Source organism: Hydra viridissima, unplaced genomic scaffold (genome assembly GCF_058129835.1).
Source record: "Hydra viridissima isolate aposymbiotic clone 2 unplaced genomic scaffold, HvirCarnegie_v1 scaffold_1, whole genome shotgun sequence".
NCBI classification, from domain to species: Eukaryota; Metazoa; Cnidaria; class Hydrozoa; order Anthoathecata; family Hydridae; genus Hydra; species Hydra viridissima.
Genome location: NW_028324300.1, coordinates 36,989,425 through 37,009,659, shown reverse-complemented (window position 1 = coordinate 37,009,659; position 20,235 = coordinate 36,989,425). Strand labels below are relative to the sequence as shown.

Sequence of the window (20,235 nt, the reverse complement as noted above, 5' to 3'; positions counted from 1 at the left end):
TAGGTGTAAGCTGATTACGAGCACACTATTTTATTACAGCATTTTCATCTAATAAAAGATAAGCTGATGTGAAAGATTGTAGCTTGAAGTTTAAATGTCATTCGGTTGTACCAATTCATTATCTGGAACAATTAAACAAGATGCTTGCGGTCTTGGTATATAACAGTTTTTAAAAAAACCAATTTTTTTCGCTTAAAAAAATTTTCAGTTTAAATCTTTTTAAGAAGTTTATAAAAGAAAATTTAAAATAAAAATTTATCCCACTTTGAGCGCGGGATAAAATTTAAACGCCGTTCGGAGAAATTGAACAAAAAAAAAAAAAAAAAAAAAAAATCAAAAACAACTATTTTGAGTTTTAGTTAATTTTTTGTAGTTTTTAAAAAAATTTAAGAAATGTGATGTATTTAATTCATAATTGTTGTGTGATAATTCGAAAAGCATCCAGAGCACAGTCCTACACAACATGACTGACACAGCCAACTGATGCGGACACGGGTTTGATGCCCAGCGACACATTTTTTTTTTTTTTTTTTTTTTTTTGGGTGATAACGAATTCCCTGTTTTAAAGTTTTTAAGTATGCTCATCCCAAATAGCTTCATAAATGGAGTGACTGTCCTATACGTTTTTGATATGATTGAAACTAATTCTTTGTGTATGTCATCACTGACAAGATGAGAGGATTTACTTAATTCCTTTTGCATTTCTTTTATGTTCTCTTTTAGCAATTTATTTTGTAGGGTTAATTTTACACGTTCTGGTGCAGTTTTAGAAATTGGAGCTCTAAGTTTAGCTGGAATAAGTAATTTATCACTATTTTTTTGAAAAGATATTTTTTCTTGAGACTGAAGACATTGGCATGCTTTACAAATTTCATCCTTAGTAATAATAACTTCACATGAAAGAGATCGGATATATTCTGTTTGATTTAAAGGTAGAGAATAACTATTAAACAATTCAAACTTTTTAGGTATAACATGAAGAAGATTTCCATAAGAACTAGCTGATTTATTTTTAATACCAGGGCATATCATATATGATAACAAAATTGAAATAAGGTTAGAAATAGTTGTATTAAACATTGATCTTTTTAAATGCAAGTATACTTAATGATTATCTGGTAAAAGCCATAAAAATATACGAATAGTAAATGAGAGACTATCATCAATGTAAATTTCGTACTTCGGAACAATGTGAACATCATCCATCTTACTCAATTTTAAAAAAGTTTCACTAGCATTTATATCCCAGTCAAGTTTTTGAAAGCTAATACGTTTAACCAATTCCTTAAAAGACTTATATGTTTTACTATTAACTGCTTCTTCTGATATAGAAGGAAAAGCTGATCTCTTTAGGGATATAGAAGAAGCATAAGCAACAAGCCACTTTGAAAATAAATCTGTGCAGCTCATGAAATATTTATTTCCCATTGATGTTTCCGCAAAAGGGCCAGCAAAATCTATCCCAACAATTTCCCATACTCGTGTAGTCTAAAAAAGTTTGCTCAACTATTGCTGCTGTATTTGGTTTAGTCAGTTTTATAGCTAAAATTCTTATTAAATAAATTATTTTACAAAAATTTTTATTTATAGAGTATGGAAAAAAAGCAATCGAAAAATTTTGTTTCACACTAACACTATTTTATTTTACCTTTATTGAATGTAAAGGTTCTGATACAGAAAGCAGCTGACCAGATTTTTGACAACGCTTGCATTGTTTTACCTGTGAGATAAATATTAGTTACAATTACTATTAAACCTTTTGTTAAAAGCTGTGATAAAAAAAACATGTAATATAGAGAAATCAGTCATCCTGTTGTCTCGGGTGTATATCTTGGTAGACATAGGGACTTTAAAGGATTTAAAACAGTCAAGCTACTTTAAGAGATTTGTAAAAAAAATGGGATTTAAAACAGTCAAGTTAGTTCAAATATTTTATAAAAAGTTATTTCAAATATTTTATTTCAAATTATTTCAAGTTATTGTCAACTTATTTCAAATATTTTATTTCAAATATTTTATAAAAACAAAATTGAAACATTGAAAATTAGGAATTCTACAGAAGAAGTAAAAATGTTAAAAGTTGACTCCCTTTCGAAAAGTAAGCAATTTACCCATTTTATAATGTTAATATTAGGCCAATAATATTTTTCCATAATTTTAGCTTTTGTTTTTGTTTGGCAACTATGTCCGCCTAAAGGACTGTCGTGCTCCGCTGCAAATATTTTCATTCTTTCTTCTTGGTCTACAATTACATCTGCATAAACAGAATTTCCACAAACAGTCACTTTTTGCTTGAGCTTGCCATCTACAAATAATTAACAACTTAAAAAACAATGTTGCTAAAAAAAATGTAAAACTTGTATATTGTTAATCATCATACTTTCTACACAATATTATTTTGCCACACTTCGAAATGAACGTTTTTCATTTTTACCAAGTCCAGGTGGATATATTTTTTTGTCAAATAGTGGATAAAATTATCGAAGTATTGTGGGTTTTTCTCTTCCTTTTCCATTGTAGGCTGGAAAATAATTAAAAATATACATTTTTATACAATAATAACATTTAAAATTTATATTATATATACTAACACATCTTGCGTATTACTTAATGAAATATTGGTTCTATTTAATATGTATTATTTAAACATCATTGAACTCTTTCTAATTTGACTAGACATTTATAAAGGTATAAGAATATCAACGTAGAAAACTATATTTTCCTATTAAATTAATAAATTATTAAAAATATAAAAATATATTTTACATAACTCGTGTATTTTTCAAAGTCTTTTCTTTATTTGTAATATTTCAACTATTTAATTTTTACTTTTCTAAATGCTATAACTTAATATTATGCTTGTTTTCTTATGAGAAATGTCATTTTCTGTTACGGATAACAACATGAATAATTTAATTATTACTTTTTTAATAATTATATAACAATTAATTTATGTATATATATATATATATATATATATATATATATATATATATATATATATATATATATATATTATATTAGGGTAGGCCAAAAACAAAAAATTTTGAAAATTTAACATGTCTGCAAAAAAACGTGATCCTTTTCACATATGAATACAAACTATAAAAAAAAAATTGGAAAAAAATATCATTGAGTGTTGCCGAATTTGATTTAATTATTTTCATTTTTAGTCTAAAATATGTCAAAATAAGGATTTTGTAGGAAAGTGAAAAAAGATTAAAATTTTTATATCTATAGGAAATATTTTTTATTTGAGGCTGTTCATTTAATAGGCAACACGTTTTTGAACCTTTTTGGACTTCCCCCATGTATAATTTTGTGTTACTTGTTTATCAACTCCTCCCCCGCCCCCTCTTTTATGCGCAGTGCTACTATTGTTAAAAAAGATATATCTCTAAGTAATTTTTTGCTAAAAATTTACTGATTCCGCTATAATAAGAATTGTAATTAAAAAGTTTTTTTCACGTCACATTGTAGCTAACTACCCTTTCCATGTGATATTTGGTGACACTTTCAATACCCCTCCCCCATATGGGGAGGGGTTTACCACAATACAAGTAATAACCGCTTTTATAACCCCTTTCTAAATCATATATTGCCTGGATTACAGAAGAGTTATTTTATTTGGAATTTTTTTGGGGTCTAATTAAAAACAGAAAAGCTAATGAAAAAGTGGTTATTATTTATACTCAGCTAAATCGACGAATAATTGCTTCTTATTAAAATTAATTGCCTACAACTTTTCTGTGATTTTCAACCACGTTAAAAACTTCGTTTCGTACAGCCTCGTCCTAAAGATAAGAAATATTATTTATCTATAATTTATTCTAAAAGTAGATTTGTATGATTATTTAGATTTTTATTCATAATTTCTTCTCAACTAATTTTACGGTTTACCTTTGTAAGTATTTGGAGATAATCAGAACACAACTTAATTCCTCTCTCGGCTGCGTCATTAGTCACTTTTAGAGTTTTGATAAACAGCTTCATTTTCAAATAATAGGCATTGTTGTCCTATTCTGAAGAAGAAATTTTAAGCCATTTTCCATCATCTTTTAAATTATGAAAAATCAACCAAGACTTGTTCCCAATATAAGATAAAATATCGGAATTTTTTCTTATCACTGGAAGAGTTGGTTTACCGCAATTGATACCAAGTGGTTTTCCGTATTCTAGCATTTTTTTTTGCAATTTTATCTTTATCATTTAGAGAAAGTTTATTTGAAAATAAACTTAATACAGACACATGCTCGGTTAGATACCAAGAGTGTCTGCTTAAAACATATTGGGCTTTTTCAGCAGGTACACCGAAGTTTGGTATACCTTTAAGTGCTTCTAGATCATTAAATAATTCTATATCATTAATTGGTGCATCGCAAGCTTTTGACGCTTCTAACCAAGCTTTAATGTAAATGGCTGAGCTAAAAGTCAAAAAGATTTTAAGGTTTTTTAAATCAGATTCGGGTAAATCTTTTTTAAATATTAACATCTTTGGTGCATACAGCATATGCGCCATCCATCTTGCATGATGGTGAGCACCGCATGTTTTCCATTTATTGGGCTCTTCTCCACCTAATAGAAAAATTGCTAGTTCTGCAGCCTCTATGTAATCGTCTCTTGGGTGATGCTTAGAGTGCAATACTTTCTCTAAGAAATTGCGAGTTTCATTTGCTTTTTGTTTTAAGAATGAATTTTCAAGATCAAGGGATCTATTTGAAAGTTTGAGAGGAATTTTTTTAGAGTGAAGCCACTCTTTTTGAAAATTATTAAACTCTATATTATCATCAGATGATGTCTCTTTTTGAAATAAAGCTTTCCAAAACGACCCTAGGATTAATTCTAAAACATGATGACGACATGCAAGCCAGAGAAGCGTTTTTATAGATTTGCATTCTTCAAGAAGAGTTGTCGCTCCGTTTCTTACTCCATTATTACAAGCCGTTGTATCGAAAACTTGGGCAACAATATTATCTTTAAGATCCCATTTTTCTAAATCTTCTATGATTCCTTTACATATAGAATGACCTGTGCCTGACTGAATAGGTTTAATAGATAAAATTTTACCTTCCTCGCAGTTTGGAAAACCACTCACTAAAACAGTTAAATAGTCAAACTTTTTACCAGATATTTGCTTCATAAGTTTCCCATCCCAATGAAGAGTTAAATAATCTAATCTAACTTTATTTCTAAATTCTGCCATTATATTTCTTGCCATAATTTGTCTATTTTGCTTACGTGCTCTTCTAATTGTGTTTAGTGAAATATCTACATCATTAGCTTTAACCCCACCTAAAAAATACAGAATATAATTTTTCTTATCAACTAATCACACTAATAAAAAACTCATGAAACTGATTAGTGATTTAAATATAAATCAAAAAGTAACCTAGAACCAGGATTGCTGAAACATTCATCATAAACTGTGCGTTTGATAGTTTAGATCTATCAGCAATTGCTGTTATCATTGGATGACAAACAAAGTTTCTTGGCAAAATTAAATTGATATTATCTGATACAACATTTTCCATTACACCTGCAGAAGATTCAAAATTATTTACTTCATAATCAATTTTAGAAGAGCTCTGAGAATCTGAGTACATAGAACCTCTAGACGCAGCAAAAAATGATTCTTCAGTTGAGTCACTATCACTTTTATAAACGCTTAAATCAATTTCTTTATCATTTAATTTTCTTTTCTTTTCTTTATCGATTCTTAATTTTTCTTTTTCCTCCTTCTCTCTTTTTCTTTTGACACTCAATTTTAACAAATTATCTTTTCCACCTAGTCCTCTGGTTTTTACTCCACTTTTGAGTGTTGAAAACCAGAGAATATATTCTTCTGCATTTAAATTTGATCTGGTTTTTTTAACATATTCTTTCCAATTCGGAGAACTAATATCAAAAAAATTATCCATTATTTTTTTAAAGCCTTGAATAAGTTAATCTTTTTTTGATAAACATTTATGTTTAGACTTTGCAAGACTTCTCCATTTATCATGTAACTTAATAATACTTTCAATAATATACTTTTACTGCTTGCAAGGAATATCAGCTTTATCCCAAAAAACTTTAACGGTTTTCATTGCTAATTTTGCAGCTAATTTTAATTTTGAAATGTTGCTTTTAGTACCTATTTCTTTTGTACATTTAAAAAACACTTGAATCGAATTGTTCATCATTTTTAATTGATACCTTAACAAGCAAAACAGAAGATGAATTTAAGTTTATTTTCAAATTGAAAAATAAAGTTATTTTTGGAAATAAAAAATTTAAGTTATAAAAATCTTTAAATAGTATAAACCTAAAAAATCTGTAGACATCTCTAGTAGTAGGCAGAGAACTGGTATTAATATCTGACAGCGGATATCCAACCAACCATATTTCATTTGTCGATTTCAATACCTTTGAGTATTTCTTTTTAATTGACTCAGTCAAATTATTTTTTACAGACAAATTCTCTTTTCTTTTTTGTGTATGCGATGCCAAGTTAAAATGAATTAAATTTAATGACTGCTAGAAAAATAATAAAGCGTAAAACAACACTGTTGTAAAAAATGACAAAAAACTATTTTGAGCTGACCCGAGAAAACTGTTTTGACAGGGTGAAACTACAATGTTTCCTGACTCCAAAAATGTAAAATTTGAAATCTAACTATTTCGTCAGAGAAAATAATTTCGATTTTTAGTTTTTAGTACTTTGCACAATAGGGCGAAATGACAGCTTTTCAAATTTTGCATTTTTACAGCATTCAAAAACTCTTCAAAATAAGCATTTATTACTCCAAAATATAACTGTCTAAAATTCACTTGAATAATAGTTTATTCTGACACAACTGATATAGTTTTTCATTAACAAGATGGAAATAATAAACACTTTCTTAAATAATTCTTTTAGTTATTCTAAGCCAAAACACTAAAACAACCTCTTGATTCTAAACACATAAAGAGCAAATGGTACATAAAATAAATTCTTCTCAATATTTGATTCTTCATAAATGCTTGCTGTTGTAGTCCACAACACATGAAAGAAGCCTCTTTGCATACTCAGGATGATTGCGGTCTCTTTTGTATCTCTGCCAATGTGAGCTGAAATTATGATGCATTGATTCTGTTGCCTGCTCACTAAAGATCCCCAAGGGAGCCCTTTTGATCTCAATGAATTGCTTCACATGGAAGAAAACAGCATGAACTTTTGGAGTCACACTGATGTTCATGATTGCCAAATATGAGTCTCTGAAGCGATCAATTTTTTCAGAAAAGTCATCCTCCAGAACCATATCAAAACATGCTGTCACCACAGACTTAAACTTTCGAAGGGCATCAATGATTCCAAAGACTTGAAAAGCAGACTCAGTCTCTGCAATTCTTTGAAGGAGGTCAAGATTGCTGAGAAGCTTGTGACAGGCATTCCCTGCAAACTGCCCACCATGGTATGGTTCTTGTTGAATGTGGAGAGCTGAGGGCCACTTGACAACATTGGGCCAAACTTCTGTCATGGCTTTGTACATGTGATTGACCACACCAAGGAGAAGATGGAGTTCCATTGGTGGTATGAGCTCCAAGATGAGGATATGAACCTTGATGTAGCTTCCACCACTGAAGAGGATCTGAATCCATTTTGGCGCAGGGTTCTTTTCGATATCGACTCACTTCATCTTCACTTGGGGAATCAACTTCATCCAGATCTGGTAGATTGAATGCCATTTTAAAATTTTTTGCTGATGGCTGTTGCAAAATAATTATTCAAATATTACCATAAATAAAGCATATAGATATTATCTAACTATTTCAATTAATATTATAGTACTCATAGAGTTTTATCTATTATTAAAACGATTATTTTAATAAATGCAATTTTGAATCTATTATTATGTCATTAGAATAATTAAATAAAAAAAACAATATCAAATTTATTACTACAAAATGCTCACCTCTTTTGGTTCTTGTTCTATTGATACTGGTCTGAGGTCTGGAACAGATTCAAGAAGCTTCGACAATCTCTGCCAGACATTTGATCTTTCATTTGAAGCTATAAACGATAAATTTTTAAATCTTGAATCCAATGCTGACGAGATTTGCAACCAACTATCATTCGAAAAATCATTAAATCTGCGCTCCATTTCATTTACAAATTTTTCTTTAAATAGCGCGATGTAACGAGGATCATCATCTTGAATAACCATTTCACGTGATAAGTGGCATATAATTGGTAAAACCACCGAACTAGATACGTATTTATTACCACCTAACAATTCTGAAGCCACTTTGCATTGTTGCAAAACATCAGCAATTTTCTCCATTTTTTCCCACTCTCTTTCCGTCAAAGTCTGTAAGTAATGGTTTTGCTCATCAAGTGTTACTGTGATGGCTTTTTTATGTTTCAACATACGTCTCAGCATATCATACATGCTATTCCACCTTGTAACAACATGCTGAATTAGATTTTCTTGTGGCAGGTCGAGGTCAATCTGATTTTCATGTAATTCCATATTATTTGCTGGACTATGTTTAAAATGTCCAACAATTCTGTGACATTTAGCTAGTGTTATGTCAAATGCAGTCTCTTCAATGGCAGATTTTATAATTAGCTGAACAGTATGTGCGAAACATGGAAGATGTTTGAAGGGAAAACTTGATACAGCCTTTACAATGTTTCTACCGTTATCAGTACCAATAGAAAATATTTTTTCAAATAATCCCCATTCATCTGCAATATTTCTGATGTGGGTTGAAACATTGTCACTGGTGTGTCGGTCCAATGTTTGATGAACACCTAAGGCAAATGAGTTCAACATCCAGTTGTTATCTATTAAATGACATGTTAAACCACGGTAACTGACATTACCCATTGAAGACCAATGATCACAGGTAATTGCTATACTAGTAGCCATGTTTACGAGGTCTATTTTTTTTTCTTCTCATCTTCATAGAGTGTTTGCATTTTAATTTTAATTGTGTTTTGACAGGGAAGATTGTAACTGTAGTCGGACGTTACTGTTCGAATGACATTCGTCAAACCTGGATCTGTAACAATGTTGAGTGGTCGACAGCTACTGGCAACCCAGCAAACAATGGCTTCCGTAATTTCCTTAGATTTATCTGCAGAAATTTGTTTATTTACGCCATTTTGTGATTTAATACTGTCCTCAATAGTAAGTTGTTTTGAGGAACTCACGATCTTGTTTTGATTTTTACTAGTAGTTGCGAAGAACACGTGTTTACTGTTCAAATGATACTGAAGCGTTGTAAGACTTCGGTGATATGCAAATTCTTTGGAACAATATTTACAGATAACCAATTTTTTTGATTCGTCTTTAAAAATAAAGGCTCCGTTGAGGATAGATTGATTGCCGTTTGAACCCATAATTTAAATTATTAACAAATAAAGTTAATCAGGATAAGATATTAAAATTTTGGAAATTTAATAAATTTATTAACAAAACAACAACGCGATCAAAACAATTTCGAAAACAAAAATTATAAGGTAAGAGAGACATAATTGAGACAAATAAAACAAAATGGCATCATCAATGAGTAAACATTGATTAGAAATAAGAAAGTGGTATAAAAATTTCTTTATTGCTCAAAAATTATTTTTTGATGCTAACCAAAATTAGCATCGCCAAAATAATTTATGATCTAATCTAATCGTCAGGGTTAGGGTTAGGGTTTTATGAAAATTTATGAGTTAAAAAATTTCATCTGCGTTAATTTTTTTAACTTGCGTTAAATTATTAGCGCTTTAACGCGTTTTTAACGCGTTAACTTTGCAAGCCCTAATATATACATATATATATATATATATATATATATATATATATATATATATATATATATATATAGAGAGAGAGAGAGAGAGAGAGAGAGAGAGAGAGAGAGAGAGAGAGAGAGAGAGAGAGAGAGAGAGAGAGAGAGAGAGAGAGAGAGAGAGAGAGAGAGAGAGAGAGAGAGAAGCATTTATATACATACACTTAAGTTATACCTTTTTATTTAAATGCATGTAAATATAAAATTAATTCAAATCACAAACATTCGATTTTCTTTTAACAAAAACCTTTCATATTATTTGAAATACAGTTTCTGCTAGGAACATGGTGATATACAGTTTTATGAAAGTCTATTTCAGTTTTCTAAATGTTATTGAAATGAACTAAAGAAAACTAACAGTTAGCAAATAAATTTTAACATGAAAGTACAAATTGCCAAACATAAAATGACCAATTATTCAATAATATAATTGCAATCATTGAAATTTTTTGACTTGGTGTAACAAATTGAAGTAAAGTCCTAAGTTCCGTGATATTATTTTAGAATAGCTAAGATGGCGGCCAACTTTCAAAACTGGCTTCATAAAAGTAAAGTGATGCTGTCTCCTGTTTATTAAATCTACTTGCGACCAACGTGATTCTTTTTTCTACAGAAATCAGATTCATCTATTTCAACAATCCACCCAGCCCCGCTTCTTCGGTTAGGGTTATTGATAAAATATTCGACGCAAATATCTCTGCAATATTGATTCCAATCAACAATGGTGTTATTCAATTCAATGTTAACATCTTCTCTTATATCTTTTAAGGAAAACCCTCGACATTTAAATGCGCCTTTACTCCAAACGTGTGTCAAGCCAAAAACTTGCCATAAATGTAAATGAGGTTTCTCGAAGAGACTGCCTTTTCTCAAACTAAAAGTTCTTTTGCAGCCTTTAGAGTGACATCGTATATCGATCGTGCTGTTTTTTACTTGCTGTGTGCACTGAACGTCACATACACTACAATTCATGCTTTCGGCCAGTAAAGCATGAGTTCTGTACCAGCGAATAGTACCTTCTAAGTTACATTTAAATCTTGCTCCAATTTCTACTACGGAAAGAGGATCAAATTCGTTCATTATCGGTCTTCGAAGAGCCATGTTGCTCTTGATAATTTATCACTTTTTGAAAGATTTAATTTTATTTCAGTATTTGCATATTTGATAATAAATTTGCATCTATAATATAATTAGTACAGAAACGTTTAATGTTTAATGTTTAGTTTTTAACGTCGTTTCGTCATTAGTTACTAGGCTTTGAAAGAGCGCGTTCTCAAAATGCACGCGGCCATTGGAGAAAGATCCATGAAGCGAGTTAAAACTTTTTTCTTTTTGGAATTTAATTATTAGTTTAGATTTGGAATTTAGTTATTAGTTTAGATATATTACATAAAGAATCATATTAAGATAAATAATCATCGTTAAGATCCATCTTATAATTGAAGTAAGTATATGAAATAGTTATATATACATTTTTATTAGATAAAGTAGAAAGGATTTAAATTTTTATTAGATAAAGTAGAAAGGATTTAAATTTTTATTAGATAAAGTAGAAAGGATTTTAATTTTTTTTTAAATCGTTTATATTTTGTTTGTTTTAGTTTTTCTTTGAGCAGTTTTATTTTTATTATCTTATTTTTTAGAAGGAAAATAGGGGTATGGATGTTATTTAAAGTTATACTAATGCTATTTCCATAAAATGGTTATTACTACTATGAAATTTCTGTGATGCTATTAACTATTTTTGTTCTTTTTTAGAAAATCTAGAAAAATAAATTAAAATTTTGTGCCAACACTGACATGGCATGCCACATGTCATTGTATGTAAAGGTTAAATTTTGTTATGAGGATTACAGTTCGTATGAAAAAAAAGAAGGTAAAGAGTGCTGTTTGTAAATATATATTTTGTTTACTTTGATCTTTTTATATTTTCTCGCGTCATTTTTAAAATTTTTGTTTGCACATGTTTATTGTTTGCATGTTTTTTTGATATGTATGTGTATGTGGTAATAAGTGCGTTATAGTTGTTTTATCAATGTGTTTTTATAATAATGTAAAGTGTTTTTTTTATTGTTTGTGTATGTGTTAATATGTGTTATATAATTGTTTTAAAAATGTGTTTAAATATGTATATAATGTATACATTTAACCTTATATATATATTTAAACACATTTATTGAGTTTATAGTTGGTACATATGTTTATATTATGTTGTTTCTGTGTTTTCAAAGTGCTGTGACTTGGTAAACGTGTAGAGCAAGGTTTGTCAACTCTGCCAGCCAAGTGATGTATTTTTAATACAGGGTTACATGATAGTGTTTAGTGTCAAACTGTTACTTGTTAAGGTCTAGCTGTTTTCAAGCCTTAGTTATTAATTATGCTAAATATACATAGTAATGTATTTTAATAACATTTTGTGTAATGTTGTTACTTATGTTTTGTTATATATGAATGTTATTTTACTTAAGTTATATTATAGATACATATTATATTAACTTATGGTGTGTGCTATTGTTGTGTGCTGTTGCTCTAATGTTTTTTTTTGTTATCTTTTGAGTTAATAGACATTTGGCTTATCTTCATGTTGGTGTCTATTGTTAAAATTGGTGAATAGGTAATTTTATTAAAAATCACTGCTTTTAATCATTCACTAAAAGCCAATACAAGTTATTTTGCCATATATACAATTTGTTTTATCTCTATTTGATTTTTTGTCTTTAGCGCTGTTTACTACATGATTTTGCTATAAATATTTTGGAATCATGATGTTCCAGTATAAATTATTTTGTAAAAGCTAACATAAAATAATAATATTTTACAACTACTACTCTGGTAAATCACAACAGCTTTTCTCTATAAGGTACATTGATTTTCATTTTTTGTATGTAATATTTCTCTTATTTATTTACTTATTAGTTACATTTTTTATTTTAGATTTATTAGATGATGTGTTTATGTGGTATAGAAGAACAAAATATTGTAAAGTTTTGTGAATTTTTTAAAAACGTTTACTAATAATTTTTTTTGAAGAAATAATATATGTTTGCAAAAAAGGGTTACCAACGTTTTTTTTTTTTTTTTTTTTTTTACTCAGATATGACTTATGTCAAGTGTAAATTACTAAAATAATGTTAAATAATTGTAACTTATTTAACCTCCTCCTTCCTTTTTATTTTATTCTTACATATAGTCTAATTTTTTCAATTTGAAGGGGTTTTTTCTAAAAGGTTATTAGTTAAGGTTTCACTTTAAATTGTGGAAAACAGCCACTATAAATTAACAGACCGACCATAACCCGTATTACGGGTTGCTTATTGCTAGTATATATAAATAATATTAAAAAGAGGGTTATATGAGAATGTAAAAAAAAAAAAAAACTTTCAAAGAAGTAGTTAACAGTTTTAAACACATTTTTTAAATTTAAAAAATTTGTTTCTTAATTATTACTTAATAAAAGAATTTTTGAAATTTAATTCCTAATGGTTTTTCAAAGTTAAAGTTCGAAAACTTCAACCATTAAGAAGTCTTACCCATCGTATGATACGAAAATTATTTATCGATTTATCTCTATTGTCACGCAGTAACGCCCAAAATGTTTAACAATAATAAATCCGACAAATGCGGCCGAAGCATGGTTAAAATTCCTAAGTAACAGAGTGGACCCAAGTATTTGGCATCGCAGGTTAAATCAAATAAGGGTTAGTCTAATTAATTGACATATGACCATTTGTAAATGCCCAAAGTAGTTGCATTAGAATTCTGCATTTTAGGCACATTTATAAAGCAATAGCAAAGCCAAATAGGGAAGTTAAACATTTTTTACCCCAATTTTATCACCTAAGGTTGCAATTGATGACTATTCCATTATTTTGTTCATTAAGGTGGTATCCCTTTCTGATTTTAAATCGAAGCATTTTTACAAAAAATGATTATTGCTAACATGCTTATACTAGCAAAAAGCAAATTGTAATGCGGGTTATGGTTGGTCTGGTACCTAATTTATATTGGCTGTTTTCCATAATTTAAGGTATAAGACCCCTCAAAAATTTTTAAATTAAAATAACTCTTTTAACAAAAAACCAACTATATTCTGAGAAAGAACTAGGTAACAACATTTAAAAAAATAAAAAATAATTTTATTAGTTGTCATGGTTACCAATTAAAATAGTCAACATTCAAAAATGTTTGTGCCACCCCGGCCATAATATCTCAGTAACTGAAAGCATTTAGGGTATGAAATTTTGGCAAAAGGTTAACAACATGTTTATCTACAAACTGAACTAAAACTATTTTAAAAAAATAAATATTTGAGTTACACTGAAATTTTTAAAATGGTGCATTAAAAAAAACAAAATTTTTTAAGATTAAGCTAGTATAAATATAGAAATTTTTAAAATATTGCAAAACTTTTAGTTCCAATTGTAAAACTAGATGCAATAAACATTTGCTGAAAGTTTCATGCAAATTGAACATACCGTTAATGAAATAGGATGGCCGGGAGGTCAAAAATTTACATATTGAGAAAAACGCATTTAAATATAACATTCATAATTGTACCAAAAATTTTCAATGAAAATGCCAGTTTAAAAACAGTTACTTATAAGAACATGAACCAGGATCATATAGTCTACTTTCTTGGTCATTATCTGCATCTTCTTTTTTTTTTTTTGCATCCACGAATTACTTTTCGTTGCTTTTTTGATGCTGTCCGATTTTGATACTCTGCAAAAATTAGACGCTTTTTGTTCATGATTGAACAACCTTGAAGAGTATATATTCCTGGAATCATATTCAACTTTTCAAATAAAAGAACACTTGCTTTTCTTCCAATATTAAAATTTGAAACAGCGTCGTAAACTCCAAACTCCAACTGTGTTAAAGAAACATACTTTGTTTTGGGTATGCGCTGCCATATAATCCCATTAAAACTTTCATTTTGGTTTTGGGTCTTACCATGAAGGCATTTTTTTAAAAGTTCTTCTTGAGATAGATCGATATAAATAGGTTTTAAATGGCTGACAACTGAGAGTGGAAGGCCTGTGCCTGGTTTGTAGGTAGAGGTTTTATTAGCTTTGTCTTGTTTATAACGACACCAGCTATTAATACCATCAGGGCAATGATCATGCCAATTATTTTCAGCTGATGAAGATACATGAAACAATGTTGCAAGTATGGCCTTTTTCATACCTTCTAAATCATTTACATTTTGCCTAACAGCAATTCCATAGTAATTTTGTAGACGGTTAATTGTAGCATTTGTTAATTTTCCTTCCCCTCCAAGTCCTTTAATAGTTTTTTTCAACTTTCTCAATCTACTACCAACACGTTTTTGTACGTGTCCAACACACTCCAACTTACACACTGTAATACCAGGATAAGTATCCTTAACATAAGAAAAGCTTTTGCAATCACCATCCCCATAATAATCTACATATCTTAGTCTATTTTGTGAGATCGAACGACTAAATATTCTTTGTGCACCAATCACTTCCATACCAGGAGCAGAGCCACGATAATTTAATTTACATACATGTGATGATTTCCATGTTTCAAATGCAGTAGGATTACTTTCTTTTAGTTTAAATTTTAGGCTACATGCTTTGCATGATCGACTCATTGGTTCGCAATCAAGAATTTTACCTGTTTTCATTGATATTACTGTAACAACTCCATTTAATGAAGAGAATCCACGTCGTTGCCAGCTGCCATCAACTGATACTGCAGTATCAACAATATTTAAAGAAGACTGAGAGATATCTTTGGCAGCATCAATCATTGTTTCTTTTGCAACAACTTTAGCACATTCAGAGACAGTTTTAATTGTTTTGTTGTAATTGTTTTTAGTCATTGGTTTAGGGATGTTCATTAAAGATGTAAATTTTTCTAATCCTGAAAAACCTTGACCACATGCACGCATTGAATAAATTATTCTATTATTTACATCAAAAGTTTTTCTTCCAGAGCATTTCTTTGAAGTATAGAATTCAATTTTTTCATCGCAGTTAGAGCACCAAATATATAACATTGAGCTCAGTCCCTTTTTCTTAGAAAAACATTCTGAAAGATTTAAACCAGATTGTAGACATTTTTTACAACATAATTGATAAATCACACTAGATAAAATTTCCATGTCAACAATACGATAACCAACAGAACTGTTTTCATTTAGCTGTGGTGTCTCAATTTTTTCAATTTTTTTTGAAGACACAGATGAATTCAACAAAGTGCTAGAAGAAAGATTGTCTTTTTCAGTACTAATAAAGGAAGCTACTGGCAAATTTGAATCATTTAGCAAATTTCTGGTATATCTATTTCCATGAAATCTTCTTGATTTTTTACTTTTAGTACTTTGTTTTACTCTACATGACTTTCCCATTGTTTAGAAAGTTTATTAGATAAAAAGAAATATAATGAAAAAGCTTGCAATTCTCTTTAAAAACTCGTTGCTATGCGTGTTGCTATGCAGACCAAATTTACCCAGTCAAAGGAAACATTGGATATCTCAAGAACTAAATAAAATCTTTAAAAATGGTTTTTAAATTTGTGTTCAGCGATAAATTTCGTGCCAAAATTACATAAAAAAAAAAAACTTTTTTTTTAAGATTTTTGAGGGGTCTTATACCTTAAATTTGCGAAACCTTAACTTTATTGTTTTTTGTTACAATAATAATGTACGTATTAAGCAATTCTTCGTGATACTTGTTATATTGCCCGCTTCTGACTCTTTGGTTTAATATTTTTGAAATGTATTCTTGCTCACGTGCCAAAACTTCTTCTTCATAATTTCGCTGCATTTTGATCGCGATTTTTGCGCTTGTTTTTAATAGTGCATAAAATGTCAACTTTACTTTGAACACTTGCTATCTCCTAAAAGTTCATTAGAGTTTATTTCGAAATCTGTTGCTTCTTGATCACCTTCAAAACCGAGAATACTATTTACAAAACTAATCAACTCATCTTTGTTTAGATCGTTACCGAACAGCAATATAAACGTGAAATCGTAAGTTGGGTCGGCGAACACATCTTCTTCGTCTTGAACTTCGGTTTTAATTTGCCTTTTTTTTTTAATTTTTTTTTCTTTCTTCACTTAGTAACCTTGGTTTAACAGAATCGAAAATTGCCTTTTAATTCTTATTTAACTATTAAACGGAATTGAATTTTGATTTTTTAACTTGTGATTACCTATTAAATATGTCTGAAGAGATTTCCTTAAAATAAACATTTAATTCTAAATTGATAGCATTATAATACAGGACACCACTAAATATGGAGGTTCCACTACAAATAAAAGGTATGAAAACAAAAGAAAAAGATCATTTTTCAGAGCTTAAACGTTAATGTTGAAAAATTGATAAACGGCCATTTTTGGCAACTGCTGAAAATGGTGGTATAATTACTTTTGAATTACTTCAGTTTATAATGCATTAGTACTAAAAAGATAGAGTTTGGTATCGAAGATGTTAATAATTGCAACACTAGAGATAACTTTCTTCATGTTCATTTTCTTTAATTTTCTCTGTTAACTTTAATGAATGGAGTATGGACGATCTTTTTAGAAAATGTCTTCATGTGCAAACTTAAAATTGTAGCGAGGTGTCCGAAAAGTGGTTATGAAAAAATGGATGTTCTTGAAATGGGAGTTATTTCTGCAGTTTTTTTTTTTTTTTTTTTTTTTTATGAAAGTTTTATACGGTGTTTATCGTGTATTTAAACAATTAAATCATGACTTTCGAATAAACATATCCGTTTCATTAAAAATAGACAAAAAGCGGCTGTACAACACTATGAAAAAAGTAAAACAACAACAAAAAACAAGAAAAAAAGTGTGGAGAGGAATTAAGCAAGGTTGAATTGATAAAGAGCAACACAATGTTAAAGAAAGTTTCCAGTTTTTGTTGTACTTATTTGTTTTTTTATTACTAATTAAAAAATGCTTCGACCTCCAAACTTGCCCATTTGTTCAATAATTGTTCAATATGTTAAGTATGAGCTATAATCTTGATGATTAAATATTAATCGGTTTTTAACTATTTTTCTGTATGTTTACGCCCTAGAAGTTAGTAAATTTTAATTTTTATATTACTTAAAAAAAAGATTAGGTAATAATCCTAGTTCACACTAACTCCTTTATCAGAAAAATATTGCAAAGTACTGAATAGAGTTTGTTCGCTATTGGGGAAAACTACGTTATGAAAAACAAGGAAAATCGAGCTCTTTTGTGTTTTTTAAAGAATATATACAGGGTGTATACTTAATTTCTGACCCCCTATATCTCGGTTTAAGAATACGGTATTTCAACACATACCATTTTATTACTGTCATATCAATTTAATTAGACAAAGAATATATGTTAATAGTCAGTAATCAGTATTTTGTCCATTTCTTTCTATGCATTGGGTAATTCTCCTTGGCAGGCTTTCAACTAGGCGAAAACACTTTTCTTGCGTAATGGCAGCCCACTCCAAGTATCACTGATATAAATAAGGCAAATAAAAATAATGCTGATTATTTCTTGTAGCCAAAATGCTAAACTTAATTTCTGACCCCGGTTTCGAAGAGTAGCAATACGTCATAAACAGTGAAGAAAAAATGTGTTATTAATTGGCAAACTAAGATCACATATTAAGGAGTAATAAGGACAATTTACTTAAAAATCGTGCTAAAACTATAGTCATAATGCCAAAGGCCGTGGAAGACAAGGAGATTGAAAATATCATTTTTATGTATGTTGACAAAATGGCTCCCATAAACATTTTCTGAGGTCATATCCTATCTGAAGTGAGCGTTTTACGTGCAGAAAGTATAGTTACACCAAAATACATACTAAAGTATTTTTCGGGCTAAAGTAGCATTTAAGAGAGCAACTCAAAATCTTGTGTTTGCAACATGTGGGGGGTCAGAAATTAAGTATACACCCTGTATATATATATATATATTAAATTAAATAAATTTCGATGATTTTTTATCATGTTCATTAAATCAAGTTTATAAAACTGATTTTAGAATTAAGTTATTATACCAAAAAAGAATTTCCTGTGAAACAGCAGACAAAAGAGATGTTAATTGCCTCATTGTCACAAAATTGATCGACCAGCCTCCACTTTTATTGTTTTTAACTAAAATAAGGTTATCTAAAATACCTATTACTCCAATAATAACTGTTCGAAAAAGAACGCTTTTGAAAAAGGTTCATTCGTATGTTCATAAATTATACGGACATGGGTATTATTTAGTACAGCCATTTAAATACAGTTTCCTTAACTATGCCACGTACTTTTGCCTACGTTAGAGTCTCAACAACAGAACAAAATTGAGAAAAGCAAATAAAAGAAATAGAAGCCGTAAGTTTTAAAAAGTGAAGCGTACGGAATATTAACCGATATCGTATCAGGCTTAATGCCCACCGCTCGGCACAATGGTTTTACACGACTGTAAGAGAAAAATTTAAAACAAGGACATCTTAGTCTTTACCAAGCTCGATAGACTAGAACGAGAAGCTATTAATGTAAACGTCACAGTTGTCAAGCTTGAAAAAATAGGAATTAAGGTTCATCATCTTGCTCTTGGAGAGTCTATCTTACTGTTTCTGCCGGAAAAAATGCCTATTCGCGTAATTAATGTAATTGCAGAATTCCAGCGTAATTATCTGATTGAACGTACACAATCAGGTCTTGCAAGAGCGAAATCACACGGAAAACCCTTGGGTTTTAATATTAATTTTATTTATTATATATAAACGCAGCAGCTCAGCCGGAAACAAAGATGTCTTTAAATCGTATTTTTACCGGCTGGGTTGTTGCATTGTGAACTCAGTGAGCAAATTGTAGGTCTATAAGTAATTGTTTTTTTTTTTTGTTTTTTTTTTGGCTTTAAAACGTCTCTGTAGACTTCTAAAAAGTAAGTCAGAAAGACACATTTTTATAGATATCTGAAAGAGGTCTTTAGACTGCGTTTTTTAGACCTCTTATTAGAAGCTGAATTTAAGCGCATTCATTGAGTAAATAATATCAATTCTCTATTTTTAAAAAAAAACTTAATAATGAATCTTCATTAAATTTATTTTAAGAAAATGCAGTTAACAATTGATCATATATACATGCAAACATTTATTTGTTTTTTCTAAGCAAATAAATGTATGCATGTATATATGATCAATTGTTAACTGCATTTTCTTAAAATAAAATCAGTTATATAATAATATATAAACTTTGTAAAATAGAAATTGACCATCAACTCATATAAAACCATTGGATAATAGTAAAACACATCTTCATTCATGTCATACATACACTGCGACCATTTTCTATAGACGCATGTAAAATTTAGCGGATTTACAGTGTTACAGTGGTAATAAAATTGTTCTAATGGTACTTTTGAATAAGTATATGTAAGAAAACAATGATCCATTATGCATTTAATTATTAA

General features: G+C 29.4%; 4 protein-coding genes and 1 long non-coding RNA gene across 6 annotated transcripts; 1 reads left to right on the top strand and 4 right to left on the bottom strand.

Annotated features, from left to right (window-relative positions):
* Positions 1-522: 522 nt before the first annotated feature.
* LOC149894796 (uncharacterized) lies at positions 523-1,725 on the bottom strand. The gene is made up of 2 exons (XM_090096770.1): positions 1,649-1,725; positions 523-1,488 (listed from the first exon to the last, which is right to left on the bottom strand). Exon 2 carries the CDS (start codon positions 1,426-1,428, stop codon positions 1,105-1,107), a length of 324 nt encoding a protein of 107 aa, XP_089952896.1. The 5' UTR covers positions 1,429-1,488; positions 1,649-1,725; the 3' UTR covers positions 523-1,104.
* A 2,017-nt stretch (positions 1,726-3,742) lies between these two features.
* Positions 3,743-6,630, bottom strand: LOC149894795 (uncharacterized). The gene is made up of 2 exons (XM_090074581.1): positions 5,390-6,630; positions 3,743-5,292 (listed from the first exon to the last, which is right to left on the bottom strand). The coding sequence occupies exons 1-2, from the start codon at positions 5,916-5,918 to the stop codon at positions 4,142-4,144; spliced, it is 1,680 nt and encodes a 559-aa protein (XP_089930707.1). The 5' UTR covers positions 5,919-6,630; the 3' UTR covers positions 3,743-4,141.
* Positions 6,631-7,380: 750 nt separating this feature from the next.
* LOC149894794 (E3 SUMO-protein ligase ZBED1-like) lies at positions 7,381-8,894 on the bottom strand. Its single transcript, XM_090079772.1, has 2 exons — positions 7,935-8,894; positions 7,381-7,728 (listed from the first exon to the last, which is right to left on the bottom strand). Exons 1-2 carry the CDS (start codon positions 8,892-8,894, stop codon positions 7,381-7,383), a joined length of 1,308 nt encoding a protein of 435 aa, XP_089935898.1.
* Positions 8,895-11,435: 2,541 nt separating this feature from the next.
* LOC149894793 (uncharacterized) lies at positions 11,436-12,869 on the top strand. 2 transcript variants are annotated; one of them, XR_016445366.1, is made up of 4 exons: positions 11,436-11,686; positions 12,375-12,424; positions 12,532-12,670; positions 12,745-12,869. It is a non-coding gene; the product is annotated as an uncharacterized LOC149894793 (long non-coding RNA). The 2 variants fall into 2 exon arrangements; XR_016445365.1 differs by lacking the exons at positions 11,436-11,686; positions 12,375-12,424 and having other exon boundaries at positions 12,434-12,670.
* A 968-nt stretch (positions 12,870-13,837) lies between these two features.
* Positions 13,838-16,393, bottom strand: LOC145186383 (uncharacterized). Its single transcript, XM_090066743.1, has one exon. It carries the CDS (start codon positions 16,184-16,186, stop codon positions 14,453-14,455), a length of 1,734 nt encoding a protein of 577 aa, XP_089922869.1. The 5' UTR covers positions 16,187-16,393; the 3' UTR covers positions 13,838-14,452.
* Between the last annotated feature and the right edge of the window lie 3,842 nt (positions 16,394-20,235).

Coding starts and splice junctions, on each gene's coding strand:
- LOC145186383 (XM_090066743.1), bottom strand. CDS start 16,186: ATGGGAAAGTCATGTAGAGTAAAACAAAGTACTAAAAGTAAAAAATCA.
- LOC149894795 (XM_090074581.1), bottom strand. CDS start 5,918: ATGGATAATTTTTTTGATATTAGTTCTCCGAATTGGAAAGAATATGTT. Junction 5,293..5,389: donor TTCAGCAATCCTGGTTCTAG/GTTACTTTTTGA, acceptor TGTATTTTTTAG/GTGGGGTTAAAGCTAATGAT.
- LOC149894794 (XM_090079772.1), bottom strand. CDS start 8,894: ATGGCTACTAGTATAGCAATTACCTGTGATCATTGGTCTTCAATGGGT. Junction 7,729..7,934: donor TAGAACAAGAACCAAAAGAG/GTGAGCATTTTG, acceptor ATTTTGCAACAG/CCATCAGCAAAAAATTTTAA.
- LOC149894796 (XM_090096770.1), bottom strand. CDS start 1,428: ATGGGAAATAAATATTTCATGAGCTGCACAGATTTATTTTCAAAGTGG.